The 27,297-nt window shown below is 49.1% G+C and overlaps 1 protein-coding gene and 1 pseudogene across 5 annotated transcripts in view; one reads left to right on the forward strand and one right to left on the reverse strand.

The window, feature by feature from the left end:
- The first annotated feature begins 393 nt into the window (after positions 1-393).
- Positions 394-27,297, forward strand: part of LOC121442783 (microtubule cross-linking factor 1-like) — a 123,558-nt gene continuing 96,654 nt past the window's right edge. For 4 of the 5 annotated variants that reach the window (XM_041644394.1, XM_041644395.1, XM_041644396.1 and 1 more), the window contains exons 1-3: positions 394-1,863; positions 11,887-12,111; positions 13,571-13,729. In XM_041644394.1, coding sequence (XP_041500328.1) covers positions 832-1,863; positions 11,887-12,111; positions 13,571-13,729 — 1,416 coding nt within the window. In that variant the 5' untranslated portion in view covers positions 394-831. The remainder of the gene's footprint in view (positions 1,864-11,886; positions 12,112-13,570; positions 13,730-27,297) is intronic. The other variant, XM_041644398.1, reaches the window with a different exon arrangement.
- LOC121442785 lies at positions 24,487-25,833 on the reverse strand (annotated as a pseudogene).

A 27,297-nucleotide genomic window follows, 5' to 3' on the forward strand; every position in this document is an offset into this window, starting at 1 on the left:
ATCAGTGATCCTTAAAGAAGCTCTGGGGAGAACGGTAGGGAGCGTGCAGAAGAGGAGAGGTACGAGGAGGATAGAGGGGGCTGGGCCGAAGGAGAGAAAGCTGGCACCCACTTCAGAGGGGCCCTCCATACCGCCCGCACCTTCAGTGTCCCCAAGTGGCCCATGCCCGTTCTCTTCCCTCCCTTCACCCCAGCGTTTTCTCTCCCTAGCCAGCTGTGGGTGGCGTCCCCAGTACATCCGAAGGCAGAGTGGTCCTTGGAGGGGAGGACGTGCGGGCGCGTGGGCACTGGGGCTCCGCGTCCCCAAGAGCTCCGGCTCCGCCCTCCAGCCCGCCCCGCCCCTCCTTTCCCCTCCCCTCCCCGGCCGCCTGGCAGGAGGCGGGGCGTGCGCGCCGAGCTCGGGACGGAGGGGAGCGCGCGTGCAGCTTCTCTCCGCCGGAGCCGCCGGGCAGAAGCAGAAGCCGTGGCTGCCAGCCGGTCCCCGCGTACTGGCAGTGGGCGGGGAGCGGAACGCAGAAGCCAGGCGCGCGCGCCAGACAAGTGTTTTTGTGCGAGGCCGCGGCTGCTTTCGAGCTCTGAACGCACGGTGCTGGGGATGCGAACGACCGCGGCGGCTGTGCCACGAGAACCCAAACGCCATTGACCTGAGCGAGGGGAGAAACTCCCTCGGGTGTGCCCAGGGGAGGGGGGGGGGACGGCGGGAGCGCGGGGCGCACGCCGGGCGGGGCAGGGGGTCAGTGATGACCGGGCGCGCGGGGAGGCTGCACGCCGCCGCCACCGCCGCCCGGAGCATCTGCCGCCTGAGCTGCGGATCGCGGCCGCCGCCCGGGCCATGGAGACACTGAACGGCCCCGCGGGCGGCGGCGCCCCGGACACCAAGCCGCAGCCAGCCGGCCAGCATCACCGCCACCACCACCTGCACCCGCTGGCCGAGAGGAGGCGGCTGCACCGCGCACCCTCGCCCGCCAGACCTTTCCTCAAGGATCTGCACACGCGGCCCGCCACGGCCACCACCTCCTCTGCGGGCCGTGCCCCGACTCCCGCCGCTCCACGCTCGCCCAGCCTCGCTGGGAAGGCGCCGCCGTCGCCCGGGCCCCCGGCGGCACCCGGCCGCCTCTCCCGACGCAGCGGCGTAGTCCCCGGCGCGAAGGACAAGCCGCCGCCGGGCTCCGGAGCCAGGTCGGCGGGTGGCGCCAAGGCCGCCCCGGGAACAAGGAGGGCGGCGCGCTCGGGGCCGGCGGAACCACTGCCCCGGGTCGGGAGGCCAGCTGGGGCTGAGCCGCCGCCTGCCAGCGCGAAGGGCCGCAAAGCCAAGCGCAGCCCCGGGACGCCTCCAGCTCGCGCCGTCGGGCCCCCGGCTCCAGCCGCCCGGGTCCCCGCCGTGACCCTCTCAGTGACCTCGGTGGCCGGCTCGCGTATCAGCCACACAGACAGCAGCTCGGATCTCTCCGACTGCGCCTCCGAACCCTTGTCTGATGAGCAGCGCCTGCTCCCAGCCGCCAGCAGCGACGCCGAGTCGGGCACCGGCTCCAGTGACCGGGAACCCCTGCGCGGAGCACCCACCCAGAGCTCTGGAGCCCGCGGGCCGCCGCCGGGCAGCCCCGAGCCCCCCGCCCTGCTCACGGCGCCCCCTGTCGCTGGTGCCAGTTTCGGGGGCCGAAGCAGTCCAGGCGGGGCCCCCTCAGGGTCCCCGGGACCCGGTTCGCTGGAAGATGTTGGGGGCCGAACGCTACCGGAGCGAACGATTCTCGGGACCCCCAGGGAGCCTAGCTTGGGCGAACAGCCCCGGCTCCTAGTGGTGGCCGAGGAGGAAGAGCTGCTGAGGGAGATGGAGGAACTACGTTCGGAAAATGACTACCTCAAGGTGAGCGACCTCTGGGGTGGCAGGTGTCTCAAAGGCCGACCCCGGGTCCTCTGGCTGCCTCCGAACCCTTTCTCCTGGGGGAGCCTCATTAACTCCTTACCTCTTCTGTTTTGCACCCCACTGCTCTCCAGATCTACTAGGTTCTAGTAACTGAACCTCCAAACTTGTGACTTGTAGGTCTGTTTTTCAATTTTTTGCTCTTACTGTTTTTAGAAGTCTTGCGTGTTTTCGCTGATGCCTTTTGGGTGGCTGTAAATCATTTTGAAAACATGGACCCCCGCAGTGTCACCTGTTGCGGGTTATCTAAATGCCCAGCCGGGACTCCACACGTGCTCTTGTGTGCAGTATGGTTTCCAGGTGCCGGACTTGTCCGCAGGTCCTCCTGAGGGTTCAGAAAGCTGGGCCCGCATTCGGTCTCCTCCAGGCCTTTGTGGGTGTAGCAGAGGGGGCTGGTCCTTTTAGTGATAAAAACAAATTTGAAATTCAGAAGAAGCGCCTTGAACTTGCGGCCTGTGTTCAGGGACAGCAGTATTTGTGGGGGCAGCCCTGTGTAAGTGACCACAAGTAGGTTTTCAAAACCTGTGTCAGGGAAGGACTCTTTCGAAGGAACCGCAGCCTCCCGCACTCTTGAGTATTATTACCCAGTGGGGCCTGCCAGCCATGGTCTTGTCTTGTTAGCCCCGGGATGGATAATCGGTCTCCATCTTCTCTTTGGGGCTGGCCTGCAGAGCAGAGGGTATAAACAGTGTTGGGGGTTGAGTTAAACATTTGGGTTAGACAGAGAAAACAGCAGGGGGTGGAGAGTAAGTGGTGGTTTGATCGGAGAAAACGGGGGGGGGGGGGGCGCTCTCCGGTGTGTGTATGTGTGTGAAAGTGACCTAATTTTTGTAACCCTCGGGTTAGTAAATAACACCAGGAATGTAACTCTTCACAGAGCCAGGTTGCCCATGCTTTCCCCAGTGGGTTATGTGGTTTGTTTTGTTAGCAGGTGTTGGACCTGCCTGATTGAGGCCCTGTGCTGAGGCTGGGATGGGGGGGGGCGGGGTTCAGGTTTTTAAGGTGATTGGTGAACAAGTCAAGCTGGAATGAACACCTTAACTGTGGGTCCTCAGAACCCAAATTGTTTATTTGAGTCCAGTAGTTATCATACGTGAAGCAAGGCAGACAGAAGGGAGAACTGAGCACTTCGGGACGCTTCCGATAATGTATATGCCACTTGGTCTTATGTAATAGACGGCAGCGTACATTTCAGAGGTGTGGACAGAATAAGGCAGCTATGCTGTGTGTGTGTAGCACTAGGGAACACAGCGTCCTGCGGGGTGAGAAAAAGAAACCACGCGTTTGCAGCCCCATGGCCTGCAGCAGTCCTGATCAAATCCCAGGCATCCAGATCCAAACTGCTGGGCAGCAGAAAATGGAGTTTTCTTTTAAAGAAGCTGTCACAGCATCCTCCGTCTGAGAGCAGGCCGCCTAGACATCATTTCTAAGCTCATTTTTGGATGACCGCTTTATTTGCCTTGCCTTCCTCGATTTTAAACGTTGGCTTAAACCCCAGTGAATGAAAGCAGCTCTTTGACCTTGGAGCCTGATTTGTGCGTTTTTGACATTTCATTGGACCTTTACAACATGGTTTGGGGTTTGCCCGCATCCTCCACTCTCCAGCATGCTAGGTGTAGAACACAAGACTGCGCATGCTGAGCAACATCTGTGCTACCAGCCCACACCTTCCAGACCCTGCTGATGTTGTGCCCATCCTAACTCTGATTCCTCAGACACTCAGCATCTCGCTCAGAAGTGGTGCCCCTTCTGTTTGCCCTCTGCAGAGACTCCTCCCCGGCCGCACTCTGCCTGTACACCACACAATACTTCGGAGCTCTCTTTTGCTTTCCTAGGGGAAAGGCCCATAATGAGCATGTCTCACCGGCCTGTGAAAGGCTACAGAAATCCCACTGGTAGGGTTTGATCTGCAAGACGTGTTCAGTTGCTGCTTCCCGGGGAGAAAGTGTCCTGGCTGTCCGTTCGCTGAGCCCTGGACTCCATCCTTCAGCCTTTCCTTGGACAGCAGGAGAAAGAATTGGTTAGAAGGGGTCTGAAGGAGGCGCAGGAAGCCAGAATAATTACCTGGTATATGTATGCCGTGTGTCTGCTGGGTCCTTCAGAAGCTTCCTATATATAGTAGTTCAGTTTTGAAAAGAACAGGGATCCTAACGGACTCTCCTACAGGTCAACAAGCCTGCCCCCTTGCGTAGACACCGGTTGGACTGTCACAGTGACCTCATGAGGTGTGGGCCGTCGGCATTCCTTTTTTGCCCGTGGTAGTTAGAATGTGTAAGTTATAAACTTCATTTTGCCTTTTGCTTATTGATACCGCACTGGGGTACCTTGCCCCCCCCATGATAGAGGGATGCCTGCTTCTTGCACAGAACTCCTGAGATAACAGCATCTGGATGCACCAGTGTTCTCTAAGAAGAGATTTTTGTCCAGAGGTTTTACACTTACAAGTTCTGGATGTTGTGATTACGCGAAGCATCATATTATTTTCTGAGAGAGAACTGTTACCGTGGCGGTTCAGAACTTTCTGATTTGACCAAAGTGTCTGTAATAAGAAAATAAGGTCTGAGAGGATGTCTCACTGGTAAGGAAATTTGAAGGGCATCTTTTGGGTTAGGACACTTTCTCTTCTGTGAGGAACATGTAGGGTCATCTAACTCTTGTCTGTTCTTTCATCAAAGGGCACTAGATAATTAGATGAAAAAACCAGAATGCTTCAGTTCTGGTGGCTTGCCTTTGCTCAAAAGGACAAGTAGAAACACACTTGACCTCTGATTAACTCACAGAGAATACTCAGAAATTAAGGTATCCAGCGTAGGTATCCCATGCCTTTGGGTCTGTTCTAGACAAACCCAGACAAGTTTCTTATTGCTGAGGACAGAATTCACAAACCGCTCGCTTGGTTCCTCCCTGCCTGGCATTTTCGCTTGAGCGCTCTGGGACAATCGGATGAGTAGGGCTGCTCATTGCCCATGTATTTATTATGCCCTCCGTTTCTGCGGGCTTTCTCCCGAGGTCATCACTGAGTTCACTGGCAGGTTTCGAAAATGTCCCTTGCGGTCTTTCACTCTTTACTGTGACGCGCTCACAACGTGCCCCTGGACAGTGGACACCATCCGGACACCACGTCCTGCGTGGTGGCCCAGTGCTAGGCTAGGAAGGGCTGTTCCTTTCTGCTCTGCTTTCTGGGTTATTTTCTAAGAATCACTTTTACTTAAAAAAAAAAAAAAAAAAAAAAAGAGGGCCGGAACACCAGCTTCTTGGGCCGAGTGATTTCTTAATCACTGAGGTGTTGTGGGAGGTCACGTGGATTGAACCCCGTCATCTGGATAGTAAGCACAAATTTGGCATCCAGAACACCCCAAGTTTTGGGGGAGATTTTTAGTTTCTGGCCAACAGGGTTTGTTCCATTTGGCTGACTGAATGGCAGGTGCTTAGCATGGCCTGAGGGCTGGGTGTTAGTACGGGCAAGAATTAGCATCTCTGGAGGGTCATCTCCTCCCTCCTCCCCTCCCCCCCTTCCTTCGCCTTCCTTTTTCTTGGGGGTAGGGATGAGTGTTAACAAGGATATTCTTTATTCTTCCCCGACATTCTGCTTTACATATTGGTGCTTTCTTTTTTCAGCCATGAAAGCACCAATATGTTAATCTTAGGTGGCAAGATGTTGTGGCCTGGGACAGTCGCCGCCACTCAGCTGCTGGCTGGACTGTGACTTGGGAAACAATAGTAGCCGTCCCCGGGCCTGCTCAGCCACAGCTGGTCCCCTACACAGAGCATTTCCCTTGTCCCAAAGGAAATGAGGCGGATTATTCCTCTAAGACAAAAGACAGTATTTTCTGCGGTAAACTCCCAGAAGAGGAGACTATTGCAACATTAACCAAAGGACCGTCAGTGTTCCCGCTGGGTCTGTTTGCAAGGAATTATTAATGTAGGAGTAGTTACTGATCTTTTTTAACGTTCAGGTACCGAGTGATGGATGGCTTTTATTACGGCATTTTCACCCATGTGTGCCATTAACCTTTGATGAAGAGAAATGACATTTGAATATTGTCATTAGTGTGATCTAGAGTTTGGGTAGTTATACCAAGAAACCCTGGATTTTGTGTTTATGGGTAGACACAGGTGGCACCCAACACCCTTCCAATCTGATGTCTGTTAAAAGGCTTGATTCATTATCTGTAGCAAAGGGGAGTCATTGGGCAGCTTCACGCAATCTCAAGAATTCATTTACATAAAATATTTTAAAAGTACAGTAATGTGCAGGGAGGTGGCTTAGTGGGTATCAAAATTGTTGCCAAACCTGGGTTTGATGCCTGCCATATACCTGGTGGAAGGAGAGAGAGCCAATTTCTGAAAGTTAATTCTCTTGGCTTCCTTAAGTATGTGGTGTGTAACCCTTCCCCGCAAGAATAAACACAATGTAATATTTTACAGATAAAAATATATCATAAAAATGTAGTTTTTGAGTGAGATAATGACCTAATATTTAAAGTTATCCGAGCAGTCTAATGCTCAAAAGCAATATTGATTAAGGATACTGCTTTTTTTCCCCTTATAAATCCTGCATTAAAAGGTCATCGGGGCTGGAGCCATGGCTCAGCCGGTGAGGGCATTTGCCGCTCTTGCGGAGGACCTGGGTTCCATTCCTGCACCCACTTGGCAGTTCACCACAGCTCATAAGGGTCCCATGCCTTCTGGCCTCAGAGGGCATCTGCACACACATGGCTCACATAAATCCATACAGGCACATATATGTAAATAAAAAAGTAATACTAAATCTTAAAAAGAAAAGAGAGAAATTTGTGTTCGTGTCTGGGGGTAGAGACACCAGCATTTTCTTTGGCTTTATTTACTATATCAAGATTCGATCTGCCGAAACAATGCATGTTCTGCTTTGTTTGATAGTCTTGAAAAATGACAAAAGTGGCAGACGTCTCTAATGTTCAGGAACACTCTGTCTCCTGAAATCTCCCGTGTCCTCAGAAAGAACCACCACAATCCACCCTGACCCCTGTCCGAGTCATAGCGCCTTTCGGGTTTCAAGCGGCTACTGCCCTCTTACGTGATTCATAATTGGCCTCTGGGGTAATCTAAAGATCACAGTTTTCTAGGCCATAGAAAGAGTTGGAACGCCGGCCTCAGTTTACCTCTGAAACAGGCCTGCTCTGTCAGGAGAGCGGTTGAACTCCCGGGCTCCTTGCTTTTAAAATGAGAATCTTTGTCTCTTCCCCGGCCGCTGCAGTCTTTCCTTGAGTGCCAGTTGCTCTAACGGACGTGGATGTGTGCCATCCACTCTCAGTCTCTAAATGCCAGGCAACTTTCCTTCGTTTACATGGATGCTGGGCTTTTAAAAACTACAATTGTACGTTTGTTACTGTCTCGTCTGCCCTGCCTGTAACAGGCAATTTGTTGTATTTACTTGAGACTGGAGTGTGGTAGCAGACAGCCTTGTTTGCAGTCAGCTTTCCTTTCTTAGCTCTGAGACCTAGATTACAGGGTCTGGCCACTGTTTGGTTTCTTGTCACTGAAAATGGAGGCTTATTTTAGGGTTAGCTCGGAGGTTAAAGGGCATGATATAGGGTACCTTCTGTTTCAGAAATTGATGTAAAATACGAGGTTATGGAAACAGCGGTTGAAATGAGAATAATTCGGATCTTTTTCTAGCATCCAGTTCTACTAATGTGGGTGGTTATTTGTACCCAGAATAAAATTATCTGTCTACATATGGCCTGTTCAGTGGTTTGGGGGGTGCCAGCAGAAAAATCACGGCTCTCATCTTAAAGAGAATAAGAAGTACTTTGTTCTGGAGCCATCTTGAGTGACCATGGCCCAGGAGCACTGATTTAGGTTACTCCCAATTCCGTGTTCCAATGTTCCAACGTGAAAGCAGTTTCACAGGGCTTTTGTGGTTTTACAGAACAGAGAAAGCTGTTTGTAAAGCCACTTAAAACTCCTTGGGGGTGGTGTAGCAGGGAGGTGGCTCCAGCAATGGGGGAGTCGTAGGCCCAGGGTGCTTAGCTCTTGGCTTGGCCTGAGTTAATAGTTTTTAGGGGGAGACTTTGTTTGTTATCATGAGGTGTTTGTTCAGCTCCAGAGTGGGGCAAGGCGTGGCTGTTCCAAAAGGCTTAACACTCGCCGAAGATAAAGTAATCAGCTTCGGAACCCGCAAAATTCTAATCTTCCCACAGTACTGAAATTCCAGCCCGCGTCCCCAGTCTCTGCAGACACAGCTGCCTTCAAGGGAGTCGGTTACAGCCAGACACAGCTTCTTTCCAGGGATATTCATTCAGAGGTGAAGGTGCATCGAAAACTGCTTTTAGCTGGTAATCACTGTTTAACCCGTCGCTCGAGTATAGCCAGCGGTAGGGTGGACCAGCTTCCTCTATTGTAATGTGTGGAAACCAAGGAACACTTTCATATCTGAGAACTGTATCTGCCATCTTCTTATGTATGCACAATCTTTTAAGAACAGAACAGATAATTCTAAGCATTAATACCTTGGCTTTTTTTTTTTTTTTTTTGAGATTGGATCTTACTGGGTAGGCTAATGTGTGGTTGTCAGCCTTCCTAATGCTGTGACCTCTTAATACAGTTCCTCACGTTGTGGTGACCCCAACCGTAACATCATTTTCATGGCTGCTTCTCAATTGTCATTTTGCTGCGGTTATGAATCGTAACTAAGTTTTCCGATGGTTTTAGGCAACCCCAAAGGGGTCGTGACCCACAGGTTGAAAACCCCTGATAGAAACTATGGCTCATCCACCTACCCCTGCCTTCCAGAGTGCTGGGATTAAAGGTGTGTGCCACCACAACCCAGCAGAATAGATTTATTTTAGTGATATTTTCAATGTTAGCATAAAATATTGTATAAGAGGGTGAGGGTTTTTTTGAGCATTAGCGGGTGACGGTTTGTGTGTGTGTGTGTCTGTGTGTGTGTGTGTGTGTGTGTGTGTACGCGCTCTCGCGTCCATGCAAGCATACACATGTATGTGTACTCCCGTGGATGCCAGATGTTAACAGTTGATCTTCATTTTATTATTAGTATTTTGTCAGAGTGTCCTGTTGAATCCGGAACTCACTGATCGGGTTAGATTAGCTGGCCAGCAGCCCATAGGGATTCTGTTGATCAGGATAGTGGGCAGCTAGGAGGAAGCTGCAAGCTGGGGTTAGGGGGAATGGGCTCCCAGTTTGTGTTCTAGAATATTCTGTATAGCTGAGGTTGACTGGAGAGCATCTTCCTCCAGGCGAGCCCACCAGGATTTCCTCCTGTTTCCTTTACTTCGCCTTTACCCAAGATAATCTCCTTTTCAGGACATTTCTTTCCGTGCAGGGTCTTCTCAAGCTGAGGCTCAGATGTTGGGAGCCAAGTCCTAGCTTTAAGAACAAATCAGGATTGGGGAGGGTGGTGAGAACCCCGAGATCCCTGGAACAAACTGAATAGGAGGGCCAGAAAGGTTATTGAGGGCATTCAAGTGTGGGTGAGAGTTTCTTCTTTTTCTAGGGCCTCAGTATTAATTGAACAAAATAAATAGGAATAACTGAGCGCCTTATTCTGTAGGCAATTGAATCACCAAATACTAAACAAGTCACGAAAATTTCTAGAATGCTTTCCTTAGTGCTTTTCCCTAATTGCTTTTTCTTCAAATATTTTGAAATATTTCATATTCGACAGAATATATATTCAGTGTATGGCTCTACATTTGCAGGTTTGGGGGGGGGTTTCTTTACCAGTCCTCAGGACTGCAGCAAAAGCAGTGTTGCAGTTAAGTTGGAGTTCCATCGTCCTGATGATTTGGTCTTTTCTGCGTGTTGATGTTTCTTGTGTTCATACCACAAATGTTTTTGAGAGCCTGCTGTGAGCCTTCTGCCCCTGGGTAAGGGCCAGGGGACGAGATTTCCAGCCTTCAGAGCTCACTGTCGGGTAGGTTGAGAAACTGGAAAAAAAAAAATACACTAATATTACTAATTGGTGATAAGAGATGGGAGAAAGGAGAGAGATGGACAGACACCCTGGGACTGGTCAGAGGGCCTTAACCCATGTGCTTTACACGTTACGAGAGGGTTTTGGCCCCGTGGATCTGGGCAGAAACATTCCCAGTAGGGAAGAACAGAGGGCTACAGGCCCTGTGTGCTGGGAAGGGGTGCTGTGCAGGAATTTGAGAAAGAAAAGAAGCCCTGAAGGCTTTGGTAATGGGCGGAGTCACCGAATTTACATTCTAAAGGTTAACTCCCCAGCTGTAGATGGATGGAGGCTTGCTGGGAAGCTTGGAGCCTCAGAATGGTTTTCTTCTGTTTTGGGATTGAGGCCCGAAACCTGAATTAGGGTTGGGATTAGGGAGCCTGGGAGGAGAGTCACCCACTGAGAAGATAAAACTTCCAGGAGTCTAGGCTGTAGGGTAGGAGGGAAGCCAGGGGTCAAAGTCTTGGGTTGGCAGTTCTGGAATCAAGCTCACCTGCTCCTCTGAATCTAGAGTTCCTTGGGCTGGGGTAGATTTTCTAGACAGACTGAAGACAGCAGACTGGGTGTTTCATAGTGACTCTGCCTGTAAGACAGGACCAGGGAGACGGAACCAGAGGAGAAGAGCGCGTACTTCTCCGGTTACCACAGCTTACTCTGCTCCCCATGAAGATGAAAGTACCAGGGAATGTGTTACCATGGTATTGCGACTGGCCTGTTGGGGACATCCTGATTTTTCAGAAGGTCACATAACAACACAGTTTTGTTCGGTGGCATGGGAAACAGTATGAATTCATTTTGATATCCAGACTGAACTGGGTAGAGGCCTAAGGCCAGAGCTCACCAGAGCTCGGTGTGGAGGAGTGGACTTTTATCATTTCATGCAATGTTTTTGCATCCAGAGAGCGCTCATCTTTGTAGTAAAAATGGGAGGTTTGAGAAGAGATGCAGGATAGGAGATGGAAAAACAAAACAAATCTAAACTCAGCCTGTGTTTGAAATAGTGGAGGAAGATGTTGCTCATTAGAGTCATTGAATGCTAACATTTGTATCGTAGAATAGAATTTTAGAGACGTTCGCAGGCGTGCTGTAATTCCTCGGCAGTCAACAGTTATCATCCTGCTAAACTTTATGTCCATCGAAGGTAGAAGGTCTGCCTGGTTCATCTCGGTATGTAACTGGTGCCTTTGGCTTGACTCTGAGGGCTTGGTTATTTGTAGAGGTGATTTCTCTTCTGGATATGTAAGGAATCATGGGGACTGTTTTAGATGGAGGAAGGTCATTGGCTAATAAAGAAACTGCCTTGGCCCATTTTATTGGTTAGAACATAGGTGGGTGGAGTAAACAGAACAGAATGCTGGGAGGAAGAGGAAGTGAGCTCAGACTTGACAGTTCTGCTCTCTGGAGCAGAGGCCATGCTCCCCTCTCCCAGGCAGACAAGATGGAGCAAGCCGCCAGGTCAGACATGCTGGATCTTTCCCGGTAAGACTCATGCTACACATATTATTAGAAATGGGCTAGTCCAGGTGCGAGAGTTAGCCAAGAAGAGGCTAGAGCTAATGGGCTAAGCAGTGTTTAAAAGAATACAGTGTCCATGTAATTATTTCGGGGCATAAGCTAGCAGGCGGCCTGGGTGCTGGGGACACAGCCCCGCCGCTCATATTACAACAGAATGGCGCCCAACGTGGGGCTCAAACCCACGACCCTGAGATTAAGAGTCTCATGCTCTACTGACTGAGCACACACTCACCAGATTTATAGGTAAACATTAGCCCGAGGTGAACACGCCCCCTAAGGGGCGGGACTTATCCCTACATCTTCAGTTCAGAAGAATACTTGGTGAGTTTACCATCTCCTGTGAGAATTTCCAGTGGTCCCTTGGTATGGCCGTGAGCTGATGCATGTGTGTGGGCATTCGACATTGGGTGTATTGGGTGGACTGGGGTGGGCTCGCGGATGGAGAGAGGCTGCCTTCCTGCGAGGGTCTGGCTCACCTGTGGCGTTTGGGTCCCTAGGATGAACTAGATGAACTCCGTGCAGAGATGGAGGAGATGAGAGACAGCTATCTAGAAGAGGACGGTTACCAGCTGCAGGAGCTCCGGAGAGAGCTGGACCGCGCCAACAAGAACTGCAGGATTCTGCAGTACCGACTCAGGAAGGCTGAGCAGAAAAGCCTGAAAGTGGCAGAAACAGGGCAGGTGGACGGGGAGCTCATCAAAAGCCTGGAGCAGGATCTGAAGGTGAGTGCGCTCACGCGGCCTCCCGTGGCTAGGACTCTGAGGTGGTAACTCCACACACCTACCTACCCACTCCCTATGGATTCGATTCCCAGCGTCCACATGGTGTTCGCTAACATCTCCCATAATATACGATGCCCCCTCTTCTGGTCTCAGTGGGTACTAGGGATGAACGTGACATACAGACATGTAGGCAAATATCTCTCCATATAAAATAAAATTTAAGTGAGAAAGGGTGGTTTCTGGTTGTCTTACAGTCTTTCCTCACTCGCTGTCAGACAGTAAAGGAGCTTTGGGCTGGAGAGAAGGCTCGGCGGTTAAGACCACTGGATGCTCCTGCAAAGGACCTGGCTCCATTCCTAGTGACCACATAGTGGCTCATAACCATCTACAACTCCAGTTCTGGGGGATCTACCACTATCTCCTGGCCTCCATGGGCACTGCATGCGAAACATGCAGGCAAAACACTCATGCACATAAAAATAAATAAAATTAAAAAGAAAGTAAAAGAGTTTAATTGCTTTGAGCATTGCAAGGTTTTAACCACACAAGAGCCACAGAAAACATCTTGAAAAACTTGACTCTGTGGATCATCTACTGCATACAGAATTTTTATTTTTTTACTGCTTTTAGGTTTTTTTTCCTTTCAAGAAAGGGTTTCTCTGTGTAGCTTTGGAGCCTGTCCTAGAACTCACTCTGTAGACCAGAGTGGCCTTGAACTCACAGAGATCAGCCTGCCTCTGCCTCCGGAGTGCTGGGATTAAAGGTGTGCACCACCACTGTTTGGCTATGTGCAACTACCACCAAACAGTTTTAGGTTTAACATTGATTTGTTTGGCAGGAAGCATACGAGTGTTAGGAGAATTGGCACTAATGCTGATATTCGGTTGAGAACATGCCTCCATAATCCTGGCCTATAGGCAAGTTTGTAGGACCTTTTCTTGGTTGATGATTGACGGGTGAGGGCCCGGCTCATTGCAGGTGGTGCCATCCCTGGGCTGGTGGTTCTGGAAGGTATAAGAAAGCAGGCTGAGCAAGCCATGGGGAACAAGCCAGTGAGTAGCTCCCCACATGCCCTCTACTTCAGCTCCTGCCTCTACACCCCAGCCTTCAGGTCCTGCCTTGTGTTGTGGGAGTGTAAGTGGAATAAACCCTTCCTCCCCGAGCCGCTTTTGTTCACGGAGTTTTATCACAGCAATAAAAACAGTAAGACTGTATTCGTTATTCAGAGTGCTTGTGTCTAAAGGGGTTCAGATCTTCATTTTAGATGTTCAATTTCTGGATCAGGGGTGCTCAGCATGTATACTTACTTGGTTTAAATATAAGCCTCGTGCGTATTTCCTGGGTTCTTGCTACGACTAAGCTAATGGTTCTTCCTCTGAGGCTGTCTGAATGTTCCCTTAGCATCCATCCCCCGCCCCAGACTTCATATCCCGATGAGTATCCCTGGCGTCCAATGCAGGTAGCCAAAGATGTGTCCGTCAGATTGCACCACGAGCTGGAGACTGTGGAGGAGAAGCGTGCTAAAGCTGAGGACGACAATGAAACTCTGCGGCAGCAGATGATCGAGGTGGAGATATCCCGACAGGCCCTCCAGAACGAGCTGGAGCGATTCAAAGAGGTAACACACGGGCACAGGAGTTAGGGGCTCCTCGCGTCTCATTTTTATGCTGGAAGGCAGGAGTCGATAAACAGTGCGAGGCTATTTGGCTCAGGGGCTCAGGAGAAAAGATATATATTATTTTTTCATTGTAGATGAAAAATAAGTCACAGATACACAGATGCTATGGAAATTTCTGGAACAAAGACTGTAGGTTGCTTACAAAGCCAAAAATATTTGCTCTCTGCTTTTTTACATAAAAGGCTTCGAAACTCTAGTCTAAATTCATTTCCTGTCATTCCTATTCAAGTGAGCTGACCATTAATCCCTTCGGTGTGTCTGAGTGCTGTGTGTTATTACAGAATTAAACAGTAGCTCTCCCCCCCCACCACACACACACACACTGAATTTTTTCTCTTCATGTGAGCTCTGAGTAAATTATATTTGTCCCTGAAAGCTCTGTTATCAGCCAGTGGCTTATGCCTTTTAAGCCCCAGATTTAGGAGGCTGAGGCAGGCAGAAGTCAATGAGTTCAAGGCCAGCCTGACCTACGTAGCCAGCTCCGGGCCATCCAAGGCTACATAGTAAGACCCTGTCTCAAAATGGCAACGACAAAGCTCTCTGTAAATAGATTCGTGCTGCAGACATGTTCCTTTGCGTGCACATGTCTATGTATTATTCAGCCGATAGGATCCGACATAGATATCTATATATAGGTATAGATATTTTCTGACTGTTACAGAGTGATTATTCTAGCAAAGTAGTCTAGAAAAATATTCCATTTGCATATGGCAATGTAAATCCCGACGGCATTCTTTTTGACTTTGTTACAAGACTGTAGCTGCGTGTTTTCTTGGAAAACACCCTGCATACTGATGAAGTCTGCAGCGCTGGGGAAGGCTGGTTCACGCTGGCACATGACCTGCTGATAGCCTCAAGTAGCAGTTCATGTCTTCTGGGTCCGTTTGTTTCATTTAGGCGTCCCCACCCAAATGTTCAGCACCCCACTTTGTTCAGGCGGGGTCCCGAGTTCTGGGGCTGAAGACATGGACGTACACTGTAGTCCTTCAGGGTACCCAAGGTTTTTTTGCAAAGCACGAACCACAGCAAAGCAACGATGCTCTGTATAACGTGAGCTCCACTGGAAGGGGCAGGGGCTTGTCTGTCTAGGTCACCGTGGAATCCTTGAGCCTGAATGTGGGCCTGAACACATGCCGGGTGAGGGAGCGAGCACAGATGGCCATCGCGGCTTGCAGGGGACGGGTGCGAGGCTGCAAGGTTTCCCAGACCAGGAGGCTCTCTTCTGAAGGCTTGTTTCCATCATGAGCACAGCGCAACCCTTAACTGCTGCCTGCTTCATCCTCAGGCTGGAGGAGTTTGCGCTCTAATCATGGATTTTTTTTATTTATTTATTTTTATTTATTTATTTATTTGGCCTCATTCACCAACACTGGTACCTTTTATCGTCTGCTCTTCCTTTGGTCTTAGTTTTCTGAAACTGTGCTGTTTTACAGGTCAGTCCCTACCTGTGTGCATAGAAAATAATTGAGAAGTATATTTTATAAGATTAATTTGGATAGGTGTTTTGGTATTAAAATTAACTACACACACACACACACACACACACACACACACATATTATGTATATAGTGTTACCAGGACCCGCACCGATACTGAAGTCCAGAGATGTTCGAGTCTCTTACATAAAATAATAAGACTTTTCAATAGAACTTGAGCACATCTGCATACTTTATTTATTTCTACGCTATGTATTATGTCCAATACAATAGAGTCACTATATAAAGAGTTGTTTTGTTAATGTCACTTAGACACGAATCCTAAAAATCTAGTCTACGTAACCAGGTTGGCAGTGATACTTTTTGGTGGACTGTTTTATACCCCTGGTTGGTTGAAGCTGCCCTCGTGGTGCACACGGATACAGAAGATGGACTGCGTATATATTTTAAGCAAGGGAAGAGTCTGCATATGTTTTAAATGGATTTCGTGAGCCGTGGGAAGAAGAATGACTGCATGTTTTCTACATGGGCAGTAAAGCCGGAGGAAGCAGGGGCATCAGCCCCTCCCTGTGGGTTAAACTGACACAGCGGGACAAAAGGGCTCAGTAGAGATGGAATAAGTTTCACCACTGGAGTTGCCGTCAGTCCGGTGGGATGATATTTTTATACCGAACCGCTAAAGGGTTGCATAACGTACAGGAGTCTCAGGAGAGTTAGACGCCGGCAGAGGATACTGGATGAAGAGAGTGATGGAGCCAGGGGTGCAGGGTCCCAAGGTGGTGGAAGAGGAGTTGCTGGGAGATGCCAGCTGGGTCTCCCTAGATGGATTGTTTTCACAAAAGCAAAAAAAAAAAAAAAAAAAAAAAATACGCAGATGAGTTTGGCCCTGGTGAGCTTTGTTCTTCCTGGTTGACTTCTGACATTTTGTAAAGCGATGCATGATGACCTAAAAATGCATGGGCTTTTCCTGTTCCTGAATAACAGTCCTTCTTGTGTGTAGGTCTCAAGAGGACCTGAGCAGCCCTGCTGTGGTCCTTCCGCTTCTCCTAGGGTCCTGTAGTCGCTAGGGCTCTTGGTGGTAGCGGTCACTACCCTTCGCCCCCATCTTCAGTGTTTGCCACCAGCTCTGGGCTCTGGGCTGCTTTTTCAGTGATAATTGCCTTTACGAAATTTTTGTGATCAGGTGAATGGTTTCCAGTAGTTATGGAATGTTTGGAATTGCCTTGGAAGTGATGCATGTGTTTCAGGACCAAGCAGACAAGGTGGTGGTTTTATACCGATGTGAGTGTGCCAAGTGCTGTTGATTTATACCCTTGAAATGGTTGGGTTTTTTGTGCGAGTTTTAACCTCTTTCTTTTCTTTTTCTTTTTTTAAAATTACTTATTTGTATTTTATGTGTGCTGGTGTTTTGCCTGCATGTATGCCTGTGTGAGGCCGTCAGATCTTGGAGTCACAGACAGTTGTGAGTTGCCATGTGGGTGCTGGGAATTGAACCCGGGTCCTCTGGAAGAGCAGTCAGTGCCCTTAACCACTGAGCCATCTCTCCAGCTCCCTTAACCTCTTTCAAAATGGTTTTCTTTTATCATACTTGACCAGTGTTTTGGGTGAAGATGTGGGATGACAGGGTGCATGGTGTCAAGTCCTTTCTCTTCTTTCAGTCCCAGAGGTCTGACAGTGTCCTTCGGCCTTCAACAGACTTACCGAAGACTTGTCTGACTTCTTAACATGACCATTACTCACTACTTGGCCTTCACTGTCTCCCTGCCCTCCTTCCTCCACCCAGGATGCAAACTGGAGCAGGGACAGGGCTGTCAAAGGGTGACAAAGGGCTTTCCCCTCTGGTCCTCTTTAAAGGTAAACAGGCGTGTCATGGGAAACACACTTTCTCTGTTGATAGATGGGAAGGCAAGAGGGCTGACCTACTTGGCCAGGTCTCCTGGTCGCTCTCTGTGCTTGCTTACTCATGGTCCCTGCATCCAGGAACCAGGTCCTTTGCCCTGCCCCGGAGTTCAAGCTGTTTTGGTCCTCGACTCCTGTGTTGTTTCTACACAGATCTCCCACAGAATCTCAGGAAGGGAAAGTAGGTGAGCTAGCTTAGCTTTCTCTTTTCTTTTTTCTTTTCTTTTCTTTCTTTTTTTTTTTTTTTTTTGAGACAGGGTTTCTCTGTGTAGCTTTGGAGCCTGTCCAGGAACCTGCCCTGTAGACCAGGCTGGCCTCGAACTCACAGAGATCACCTGCCTCTGCTTTCCAAGTGCTGGGATTAAAGGTGTGTGCTACCAGGCCTGGTTAGCTTCCACTTTTCTTTTTTTTTTTTTTTTTAATATTTATTTATTGCGTATACCGTATTCTGCCTCCATGCATGTTTGCAGGTCAGAAGAGGGCACTAGATCTCATTACAGATGGTTGTGAGCCACCATGTGGTTGCTGGGAATTGAACTCAGGACCATTTACGCAAGTAGGTGGTGCTCTTAACCACTGAGCCATCTCTCCAGCCCTAGCTTCCACTTTTCAAAGATGGTCACCCTTATGCATTTATTTATTTATTTATTTATTTATTTATTTATTTATTATGTATACAATATTCTGTCTGTGTGCATGTCTGCAGGCCAGAAGAGGGTACCAGACCTCTTTACAGATGGTTGTGAGCCACCATGTGGTTGCCGGGAATTGAACTCAGGACCTTTGGAAGAGTAGACAATGCTCTTAACCACTGAGCCATCTCTCCAGCCCCACCCTTAGGCTTTTTTTACTCTACAATAACACCCTCCCCCAGCTTTTTAATACAGTCATAAACTAGACACAAGTAATAAGTAGCCAGATTAGTTGGCAATTTCTAAGGACAGAGATACGTCACCCCAGTGAATCAGTACTGTGGAAAGGAGTGTTGAAAGACAAACTGAGTATCAGAACCCATTGGTTGGTAGTTGTGATTTTGAGATTCAGGATGATTTCCATATCATAAAATAGAATGAGACCCCATCACCACCACTGGACCAGTGGGAGAGCAGTGGGTTTTGTGGCAAAGGAACAGGGAAAGAGAAGCCTGGTGGGTGGCGCTCAGGTTACTGTCCTGCCAGCGGTCACAAAGAGGACACTCACATCAGTAGGAATGACTTGTTTGTATTATTTGACTGTTCGGTCTCTCCTGGTCTGTCAGATAGGCACGCAGTTGGGGTGAGGCATGTAGAACTTCAGCCAGAGAATTTTATTGGGGTTCTCTCTGCTTCTCTAAGCCCGTTACAGGAGCTCCGTTCAAACAAATGGCCTCGTATATTTTACTGGGGTTCCTTCTGGTTCTCTGAACCTGCTGTAGGAACTTGGTTCAAACTGCCTCGTATTTGCTTTAATGGGAATCGCAGGAGCCGCCAGAAACCAGAGACTTTTTGCGGGTCGTCTTTTCCAGACCCTGGATGTGACGTCATGGTGGGGTTTGTGCTTAGTAAACAAGTGGCTGATGTTATGGGTCTGTGTACCAGAGACTGTGGCTGCTCCTAGTCTGTCTGGGTGTACCAGAGACTGGCTGCTCCTAGTCTGTCTGTGTGTACCAGAGATAGACTGTGGCTGCTCCCAGTCTGTCTGTGTGTACCAGAGAGAGACTGGCTGCTCCTAGTCTGTCTGTGTGTACCAGAGACTGTGGCTGCTCCCAGTCTGTCTGTGTGTACCAGAGAGAGACTGGCTGCTCCTAGTCTGTCTGTGTGTACCAGAGAGAGACTGTGGCTGCTCCTGGTCTGGGTGGAGATTTTCATGTAATTCCATCAGAGTGAAGCTTTAAAATTTCAGCTGTAACCCATGGCAGGGAGGATATTGTATGTGTTCAGGGTACAGATGTAAAGATTTGATGAAGTCATATTTCTCTGTCTGTGGAATCTATTATATTTTAACTCTTGTTCCATTTGGTTTTGTTTTGCAGCCCATCCTTGTATTGCTGTAGTTTGTAAAAGTATTCAATTCATTAATATGTTGTTTAAGTTTTCTGTGTACTTTATAATTTGGTCTTACTGTAATTCGGGCTGCTTTATTTATTTTGAAGCTGTATTTTAAAATCCAAGTAGATTTAGAAGCTTTGGGGTAAATCACCCTAATCAGTTGGCAGTGATGTCTATTCTACTGGCACTTGCTTGGGATATTCTGTGGTTCTTTAGTGTCTGATTTTCTATGATTATGTTTTAGGTTATTATTTTTTTATGAACCAAAATATAGCTATATTTCTTGAAATGATGTTTGAGAAGCTTTTTTAAACCAAATAATTTAATTCATTTATGCCATTGTGGCTATTAATAAGTAACGTTGCTCTATTTTGATCATTGTATTTTATGTTCTTTATTTTCCATGGCATTTTTTGATTGTTAAATGTTGCCTTTTCTTTGGATTTTTTTTTTTTGTTTGTTTGTTTGTTTTTCGAGACAGGGTTTCTCTGTGGCTTTGGAGCCTGTCCTGGAACTAGCTCTGTAGACCAGGCTGGCCTCGAACTCACAGAGATCCGCCTGTCTCTGCCTCCCGAGTGCTGGGATTAAAGGCGTGCGCCACCACCGCCTGGCCTTCTTTGGATTTTTAATTCTCATGTTTTCGTTCCCATCTGGGACGCCATACATTCGACAGTGTGCATTCTGCCGTTAATTTGACTCATATTTCACATACATGCTTGATTTGAAATTTAAAATGATCATACCTGCTTCTTTCCTGAGTAATACACACAGCTTTAAAGAGCTGATCAACTCTGTTCCTTCCTGCTGTTGTTATTGTTTCATCTTTTTAAAATCTCCCCTTAGTTGATCCGTTTAATAGCAATGCTTATTTTCCTTGATTGGCACGTTTGTCAGCTTGTTCCTTTTCTTTCTTTCTCTTTGTCACACTCGTGTGTGATGTGTGCATGTTTGTGTATGGATGGCTACAGCTTCATGTGTGTACACTAGCTTGTGGTGGCCAGAAGCCGATGTGGGGTGTCTTCTCTCTCTTTCTACCTGATTTTCTGAGACAGGTTTTCTCACTGAGCCTGCCGAGGTTTTCAACCCCTTCCTCATTTATGACCCTGGAGAAGTCTTCTCTTTTCTTTTTCCCCAAGTTCAACTAAGTAGAAATTTTTATCTGTTGTGTTTTATTGAGTATTTTGGATTTATGTTGGGAAGGGTCACAATAGCTTGACACACTGTGTTGCCTAAATTGAGTGTGGTTATGGGGTTCAGTGGACTTTCTCAGAGCAGCAGCTTCGGAGCTTTTAGTGGCATTCTTGTCTCTCTGCTCACCACTTGGTTGTGGTCTGCATCCCCCCTTCCCTGTGGGTCTGCATCCCCCCTTCCCCGTGGGTCTGCATCCCCCTTCCCCGTGGGTCTGCATCCCCCTTCCCCGTGGGTCTGCATCCCCCCTTCCCCGTGGGTCTGCATCCCCCCTTCCCTGTGGGTCTATATCCCTCCCCCTTCCCCGTGGGTCTGCATCCCCCTTCCCCGTGGGTCTGCATCCCCCTTCCCTGTGGGTCTGCATAACCCCTTCCCCGTGGGTCTGCATCCCCCCTTCCCCGTGGGTCTGCATCCCCCCTTCCCTGTGGGTCTATATCCCTCCCCCTTCCCCGTGGGTCTTCCCCCCCTTCCCCGTGAATCTGCATCCTCCCCTGTGGGTCTGTATCCCCCCTTCCCCGTGGGTCTGCATCCCCCTTTCCCTGTGGATCTGCATCCCCCCTTCCCCGTGGGTCTGCGTCTTCCCTAGGACTTTGTTTATGTACTATTATATTCAGACTGTCTGACAGCCAGGGAGTCTGCAAGTGTAGATACATAAAAACAATAAATAGCCATTGTCCTTCTACTATAACACAGTAAAATATCATCACTGGTTTTTTCAGACTTTATGGTTCCCCTGGTAAGCAAAGATTTGCTTGGGGAAGAAGGTGGTAAAATTCTCTGTAGGCAGATCTTACAGGGGAGTGAGTACTCCTTAGGACCCTGGATGTGTTTTGGGTCAGAGCATCATCTCCGGCTCCAGACCTGGCAAGTCCCAGTGCACCCACTGAGGACAGCTGGGAAGGAACCAAGCGGTCTCTGGTTTCACTCACTAGGCGTGGCATGCCTTCACGTGTGACTGAGTGGGAGACTCCAGCTGAGGTAGCGGAAGGGTAAGAAATCTGGTGACTTAAGTGATAGCCCAGTTGTGTGCCCTGCTAAGTTAATAATGGGGTAGAATGGGGTGGGGGAGGGGGAGAAGAATTAATGGTGTCTGGTTAAGTCTTTTGCCCAGTACTGGAAGAGGCGGCCCATGGTGTCTGTCTGTCTCTGTGTGTATGTGTGTGTGTGTGTGTGTGTGTGTCTGTCTGTCTGTCTGTCTGTCTGTCTCTGTGTGTATACTGTGTTGGGTGTACAGTGTTCGAGGCCTGCAGGGAAGCCACCTTCTTTCCCTCTGCTTCTGGGAGCCATTTCTATCTTTTATCCATACTGACATCAGGTCAGGTGTCTCCAGCTGGGAAGTGCAGAGTTCAGAGACTCACAGAGGATTTTAACAGGCACCAGGCACAGAAAGACAAGCATAAATATTTTTGGGTGCTTAAGCTGTAGCTGGCCAGCTGGAGGAGAGGGTGCCCTCAGTCCAGGAGCTGTAAATACGCTAGCGGGTAATCACCACTGTGGAGGCTGAGAGGAAGCGCAGGTCACTGGGGAATGCTTCTTCTCTAAATCAACACAAACTTGTATCAAAGTGAGGCCAGGGAATGGCTTGCTGCTCCTTCCCAGCACCCTCTCTCCTCCCCATCACCCTCCTCCTCCCCAGCACCCTCTCTTCTCCAACACCCTCCCTCCTCCCCATCACCCTCCTCCTCCCCATCACCCTCCTCCTCCCCGGCACCCTCCCTCCTCCCCAGCACCCTCCTTCCCCCCCAACACCCTCCCTCCTCCCCATCACCCTCCTTCCTCCCAACACCCTCCCTCCTCTCCAACATCCTCCTCCTCTCCAGCACCCTCCCTCTTCTCCAACACCCTCCTCCTCCCCACCACCCTCCCTCTTCTCCAACACCCTCCTCCTCCCCAGCACCCTCCCTCTTCTCCAACACCCTCCTCCTCCCCAGCACCCTCCCTCCTCCCCAGCACCCTCCCTCCTCCCCAGCACCCTCCCTCCTCCCCAGCACCCTCCTTCCTCTCTAATACCCTCCCTCCTCCCCAGCACCCTCCCATGCTGTTGCTGGGCCATGTGCTGGGTGAGTTTATTTGCTTTTTCACAGGAACTATGTCAGAGATTCTCGAGGAAAGGTGACTGACCTGTTCAAGTATTTGGAATATTCTGGTTTCTTAGTTTATGTTTGTTCATTAAGTTTGGTTGTTAGAGATTGTACCAACACCCTTGTTTGGTTTTGGTTAAGATAGAGAAAGAACATGGTGGTGAGGAGAATGGGGGAAGTCAGAGGTAAGCGCAGACTGTGTGTGTGCTCTTGAAGGCGTGAGCTGTGTGTCTCATCTGTGTGCTAAGACCTCAGTGATGGATCAGCTTCCTGCAACTCAAAACAAAACAGAAAAACAAAAACCAACAAAATAACCTTGAGATAATTGACTGGTTCGTGGATTCAGAGAGTTCAACCCGTGGTCCTTGGAGGCCTGTGATGAAGTGGTGTTAGAGGCGCACAGAAGGCTGCACCAGAGCTCTGGCCTCTTCAAGGGCACACTCTGGTGACTTTCCACGTCCCACCTCCTGAAGGTCCACCGTTTGGCAGGAGCAGCACAGGCTCCCAAACACACCTTCAGCTTGTTGGCTTTTACAGGACTCTTATAGAGTTGGGTTCGTAGGCAGTTGGGCCCACCCTCCTAGGGCAAAGCAGAAAAGGATGGGGCTAGGCGTTCTGAATGGTCTCCAGGCCTGTTGCTGCAACGAGAAGGGACTCCCCTGAATCAGCCCTTCTCTTCCTCCGTATCTCCCTTGAGCATCTTCATTGTAGCTGGAAGAGGCTGGAGACGGGTCAGGACCCCAGGAGAGGGCTCTGGAGCAGAGACAGCGTCAAGGCAGGGAGAACAGCAGGCAGCTCAGGTCTATCATCAGATAGTTGGAGAAAGGTACCTGTGCCTTTTTGTGACCCACTGATGCGTCTCTGTGTAATTAATTTCTATTTTTAGAAGTGCTGAATGTTGTTTCATCTAATGAGAACACCACAGGAGGAGGAAGGGAGGTTCTCCTTCCTAGGGAGGGAGTGAATGTGGCCCCTACCCTCCTAGGCCTCTTGCTCCACCCACGGCCTTGGCTTGTGCCTTCTGCTTCTGACCATCCCTCTACTGGTCTTGTACATCCTTTAAGATTCTCCTGGAAAGGCCAGCTCTCACAGAAGCTGTCTGCAACGCTCCAAATTCTGAACAGACGCTTCCGGGTGATGAAACCACTACACGGTTATTGTGGAGAGTGTGAAGAATGAAGGAAGCTCTTTCCCTAGAACCGGAAATATTGTATAGTTCTGGAGGGAATGAATAGAATTGTGTAGTTCTGTCAGGAATTAGGTAGTGTCATTTCACAAATCACGTGGTTTATCGTCATTCAAGAAGTGTTCCTTTTCCTTTGGGTTCCCAATAAGGAGGAGGAGACTAGGTAAACAAATCCCATAGGGTATGGGGGGGGTCACCGGAAAGATGGGGTACATAAACATCATGCTGAGTGTGTTCCAAAAGTATCAAGGTCTCCTCAGTGAGGATGTAGCCGGGCTTTTGAAAGTACAGTTGCTCGTCCTGCCTTATCTGTGGCTTCACTTTCCATGGTTTCCATTGTTGTAGGCCATCTGTGAAAGTAAATACAGAAGATGGGAACTCCAAAAATAGATAACACCAGTGTTTTCTTTTATTTTGTTAATCTCTTGCTATGATTTATTTGTAAATCAAACTATAATAGGTGTGTAGTGACATAGAATCTGAAGGGAATTTCTGAACGATCTGTCCTTAGCCTGTGCATATATATCAAGTATCCTTTTTTTTTTTTTTAAATTTCAAGACAGTTTATTTCTAAAGTGGGTCCCAACATGAGCTTTTGGCCCATTCTGCCAAATGTACAAGCTACAAATGCTTGCTCTGCAGCTGAGGGGCCCACGTTAGCATCATGTCTGAAAAGTGATAAAAGTCCGTATAAAACAAATATTCCAAGTTTCCATAGGAACACAGGTAAGTGTGACCCATCTCCTAGCCTTCCACACTGCATCTGTGCCAACCCTGTTCTTACAAAGACATTCCAAAACTAGCGATAATTAAGTTAAATGGTCCCCCCGAATCCCTTAATTCAAGCTAAACTTGCAGGTAAGAGCTACAAGAATGGCATCTACACATTGATACTGGCGGAAGCACAGGCTGCTGGGTGACGGTCCATCCCTCTCTCCTGGGCACAAGAGGGGGGTAGAGTGCCAGCGTCCTGCTCCTCCACTTCTAGTGGGAAGCCATGGCTCTGGATCTGCTTCCTGAGTTGCCATACTGGCCTCGACATTACATAGATAGAAGGGCCTCTGGAACCCATTGAAAGTAGATGCAGCAGCAACAGTGTGTGCACCCCTGTTCTCAAAGAGCATGCAATCACACACATGCATGTCAGGCAGGTTACAGCGCTCGACCATCCCATCAAGACCATCACATGTTGGACGAGGAATACTTTTCATCTGGCTTGGGTCTCTTCGGCAGCAGGTCATAAAGAAGGCAGTTAAATGGTCCGTACACACCGTCATTCACATAATACGTGAAGGTTTGCTCCTTTGACCCATCCTCATCATCAGAGCTGGTCTGTTCCTTCCACACCATTTTTTGGGCAATGGTACTGACGGCCAGGGTGAAAGCTGACGCAGCATGCTGGGCTCGACTATGACTCTTACTCCCGAGTCTGGAGGGACGTACTTATCCAGAGCTGGGTTGGTCACACTGGTGGTCTCTTCAAACTTAAGCTTCATTTCCTCAGATCCAGGAAAGCCGCTATCCATAGCAAGCAGATACATGCTGAAACCAAATTCTGTTCCCACGTCAGAGACGCAGCAAGCATCCGACAGAGCCTGTACGAAGGTCTCAGGGTCAGTACATCCCCTCCCCCATGGGAGCTGACACCAAGAACATCAATATTTAGCTCTTTTGCCCGTTCCAAGAGAAGTCTGCTGGTTTTGAGTGTGGCACCAAACTTAACACCGAGGCAACAGACTGCTTTGGAATCTTCGGTGGCCATCCGCAAAACCGACGTTGCCTTTGGATGTGCTCTGGCGACCTTCACCGGCTCAACCTCACTGTCGAATGTCCTCATCTGGACTCAGTTGCTGGCCGCATCCTTGATCTCTGAGACTTGTTTACAGGGATTTGCATGGATAATCCTCTCTGGAGGCCCCCCCCCCTCCCGGCCCCTGCACCAACTGGATTTCAGTCTGGCTTGCACAGTCTGAACCTGTCCCGATGGCAGGTAGGGTATTCACCGTGGCTCTGTTGTCATTGCTTTTGATTGCATGAAAGGGAGTGACGCGGGGAAGAGCTTTTAGCCATCTTACGTGGTTCTTCAGAATGTCCCCACGTCTGCAACATAGAAAGCATCCTTGTTATCAGAGGATGCTTTATTAATCTTTTAGTCCAGAATGTCCTTGGCTGTAAAGCCTTTGTCGAGGATGTGACAGTCAAACTCTTCCTTCTTAAAGCTGTTCATGGTTCTCGATGTGCCTACACAAAAATACTAGAGATGGAATTAAATTATTGCCAGCTCCACCAGGCGAGCTGTCCGGGAACTCTGAACTCTGTCTCCTTAGAGTGGTGGAAGCGATCTCACAGAGCATGGACAGGGACTGACATCATTGGGTTTGTTTGTACAAGCTAAGATGATGATGATGATGATGTCATCATTAGGTACCACCCTCACTTGGGATCGCCTTTGTGAGTCACAAATCCAGTCAGCGAGGGACCACATGCATACAGCCGTGCTCACTTTATCCATACACCCCTTCCTAGCTCATCTTCATCTCAAACTTGGAGAATCTCCCATGGGACGAGGGTGCTCATGAGAGGACAGGACAGATGTTTGGGGTCCTGCCTCAAGGTCGTTGGCCAAGGAGACTGCAGGTCCTCTATCTTTGGGGAGCAAAGGCAACTCAAAGGTATTTGTATTAATTTGGCTAAGGGTGTGGCCATATGGAGAGCTTGCCAACCATGCGGGGCTCTGTTCCATTCTGACATTGGAAGAAAAAGACAAGGTAAGCAAAGGTCAAGTTATCATCAGTCGCCAATGCTATAACCAGCCGTGCTTTTGCAGCAAAGCCTTCTGTGACTTCGAAAGCACAGAGAGTGTGGGGGCCACGGCAAGCTTCAAGTCCCCATACCCTCTCTTCTCCAGCTTCCCCAGCTAATCATGCTTGATTTGCATCTTCTTATAAAATGGTTAAAACACTAGTGAAATTGTCCACGAGTGACAGTAGCAAAGAATTGGCGAGAATTTCGTAGTTTAGCCAAGTTGGGCAGATGCTGTATGTAGGTAGCCTGAGACCTGACCTTTACAGCTGGCACCTGAGGGTCGGGAAGTCTTACAGAGCTCAGAGTTCTCCGGCTGATGCTTTCTAGCTCAAGCATCAGCATTAAATTTATTATAGTGCCCCTGTCTGGCCCCACCTGGTCTTGGATAACGGGTCACTGTGATAACACCTCACCCTTTTGTCTTAGAAATGGTCTGCTTTGAGTTTGCATCCCAGGGCAAGGAAGGCAGCTGTGTCTTCCAAAGAGTTGTGTGCGGGTGTCTGTGGGAACATGAGGTTTTATTTCCCAGGGATAAACACCCAAGGTAACAAACGATTCCTAGATTTGTGTAGGAGTTGCATGTTGAACTCTGTAGAGAAAGTCCTCAGGGTGGCTGTCCCCACTCTGACGCTCGGGCATTCCAAGGTCACCCTTGACAAACACAAGCATAGGCAGCACCGTTTTTGTTTTGTTTCGCTACGATTCACCTCTTGGCTCTGGCTGTCCTGGAACTCGCTGTGTAGACCAGGTAGGTAGGCCTTGAACTCCCAGAGATCCTCCAGTCTGTCTCCCAAGTGCTGGGACTAAAGGACCCAGCAGACACGGTTTTCAATAGTTGCCGTTTCCCATCTGTGTCTCCTTTGGAAAACTCTCTCCGTGTGTTTCT

The sequence above is a fragment of the Microtus oregoni genome, unplaced genomic scaffold, assembly GCF_018167655.1.
Source record: "Microtus oregoni isolate MIOR12 unplaced genomic scaffold, Mior012 000095F_ref0000231, whole genome shotgun sequence".
Classification (NCBI taxonomy): Eukaryota; Metazoa; Chordata; class Mammalia; order Rodentia; family Cricetidae; genus Microtus; species Microtus oregoni.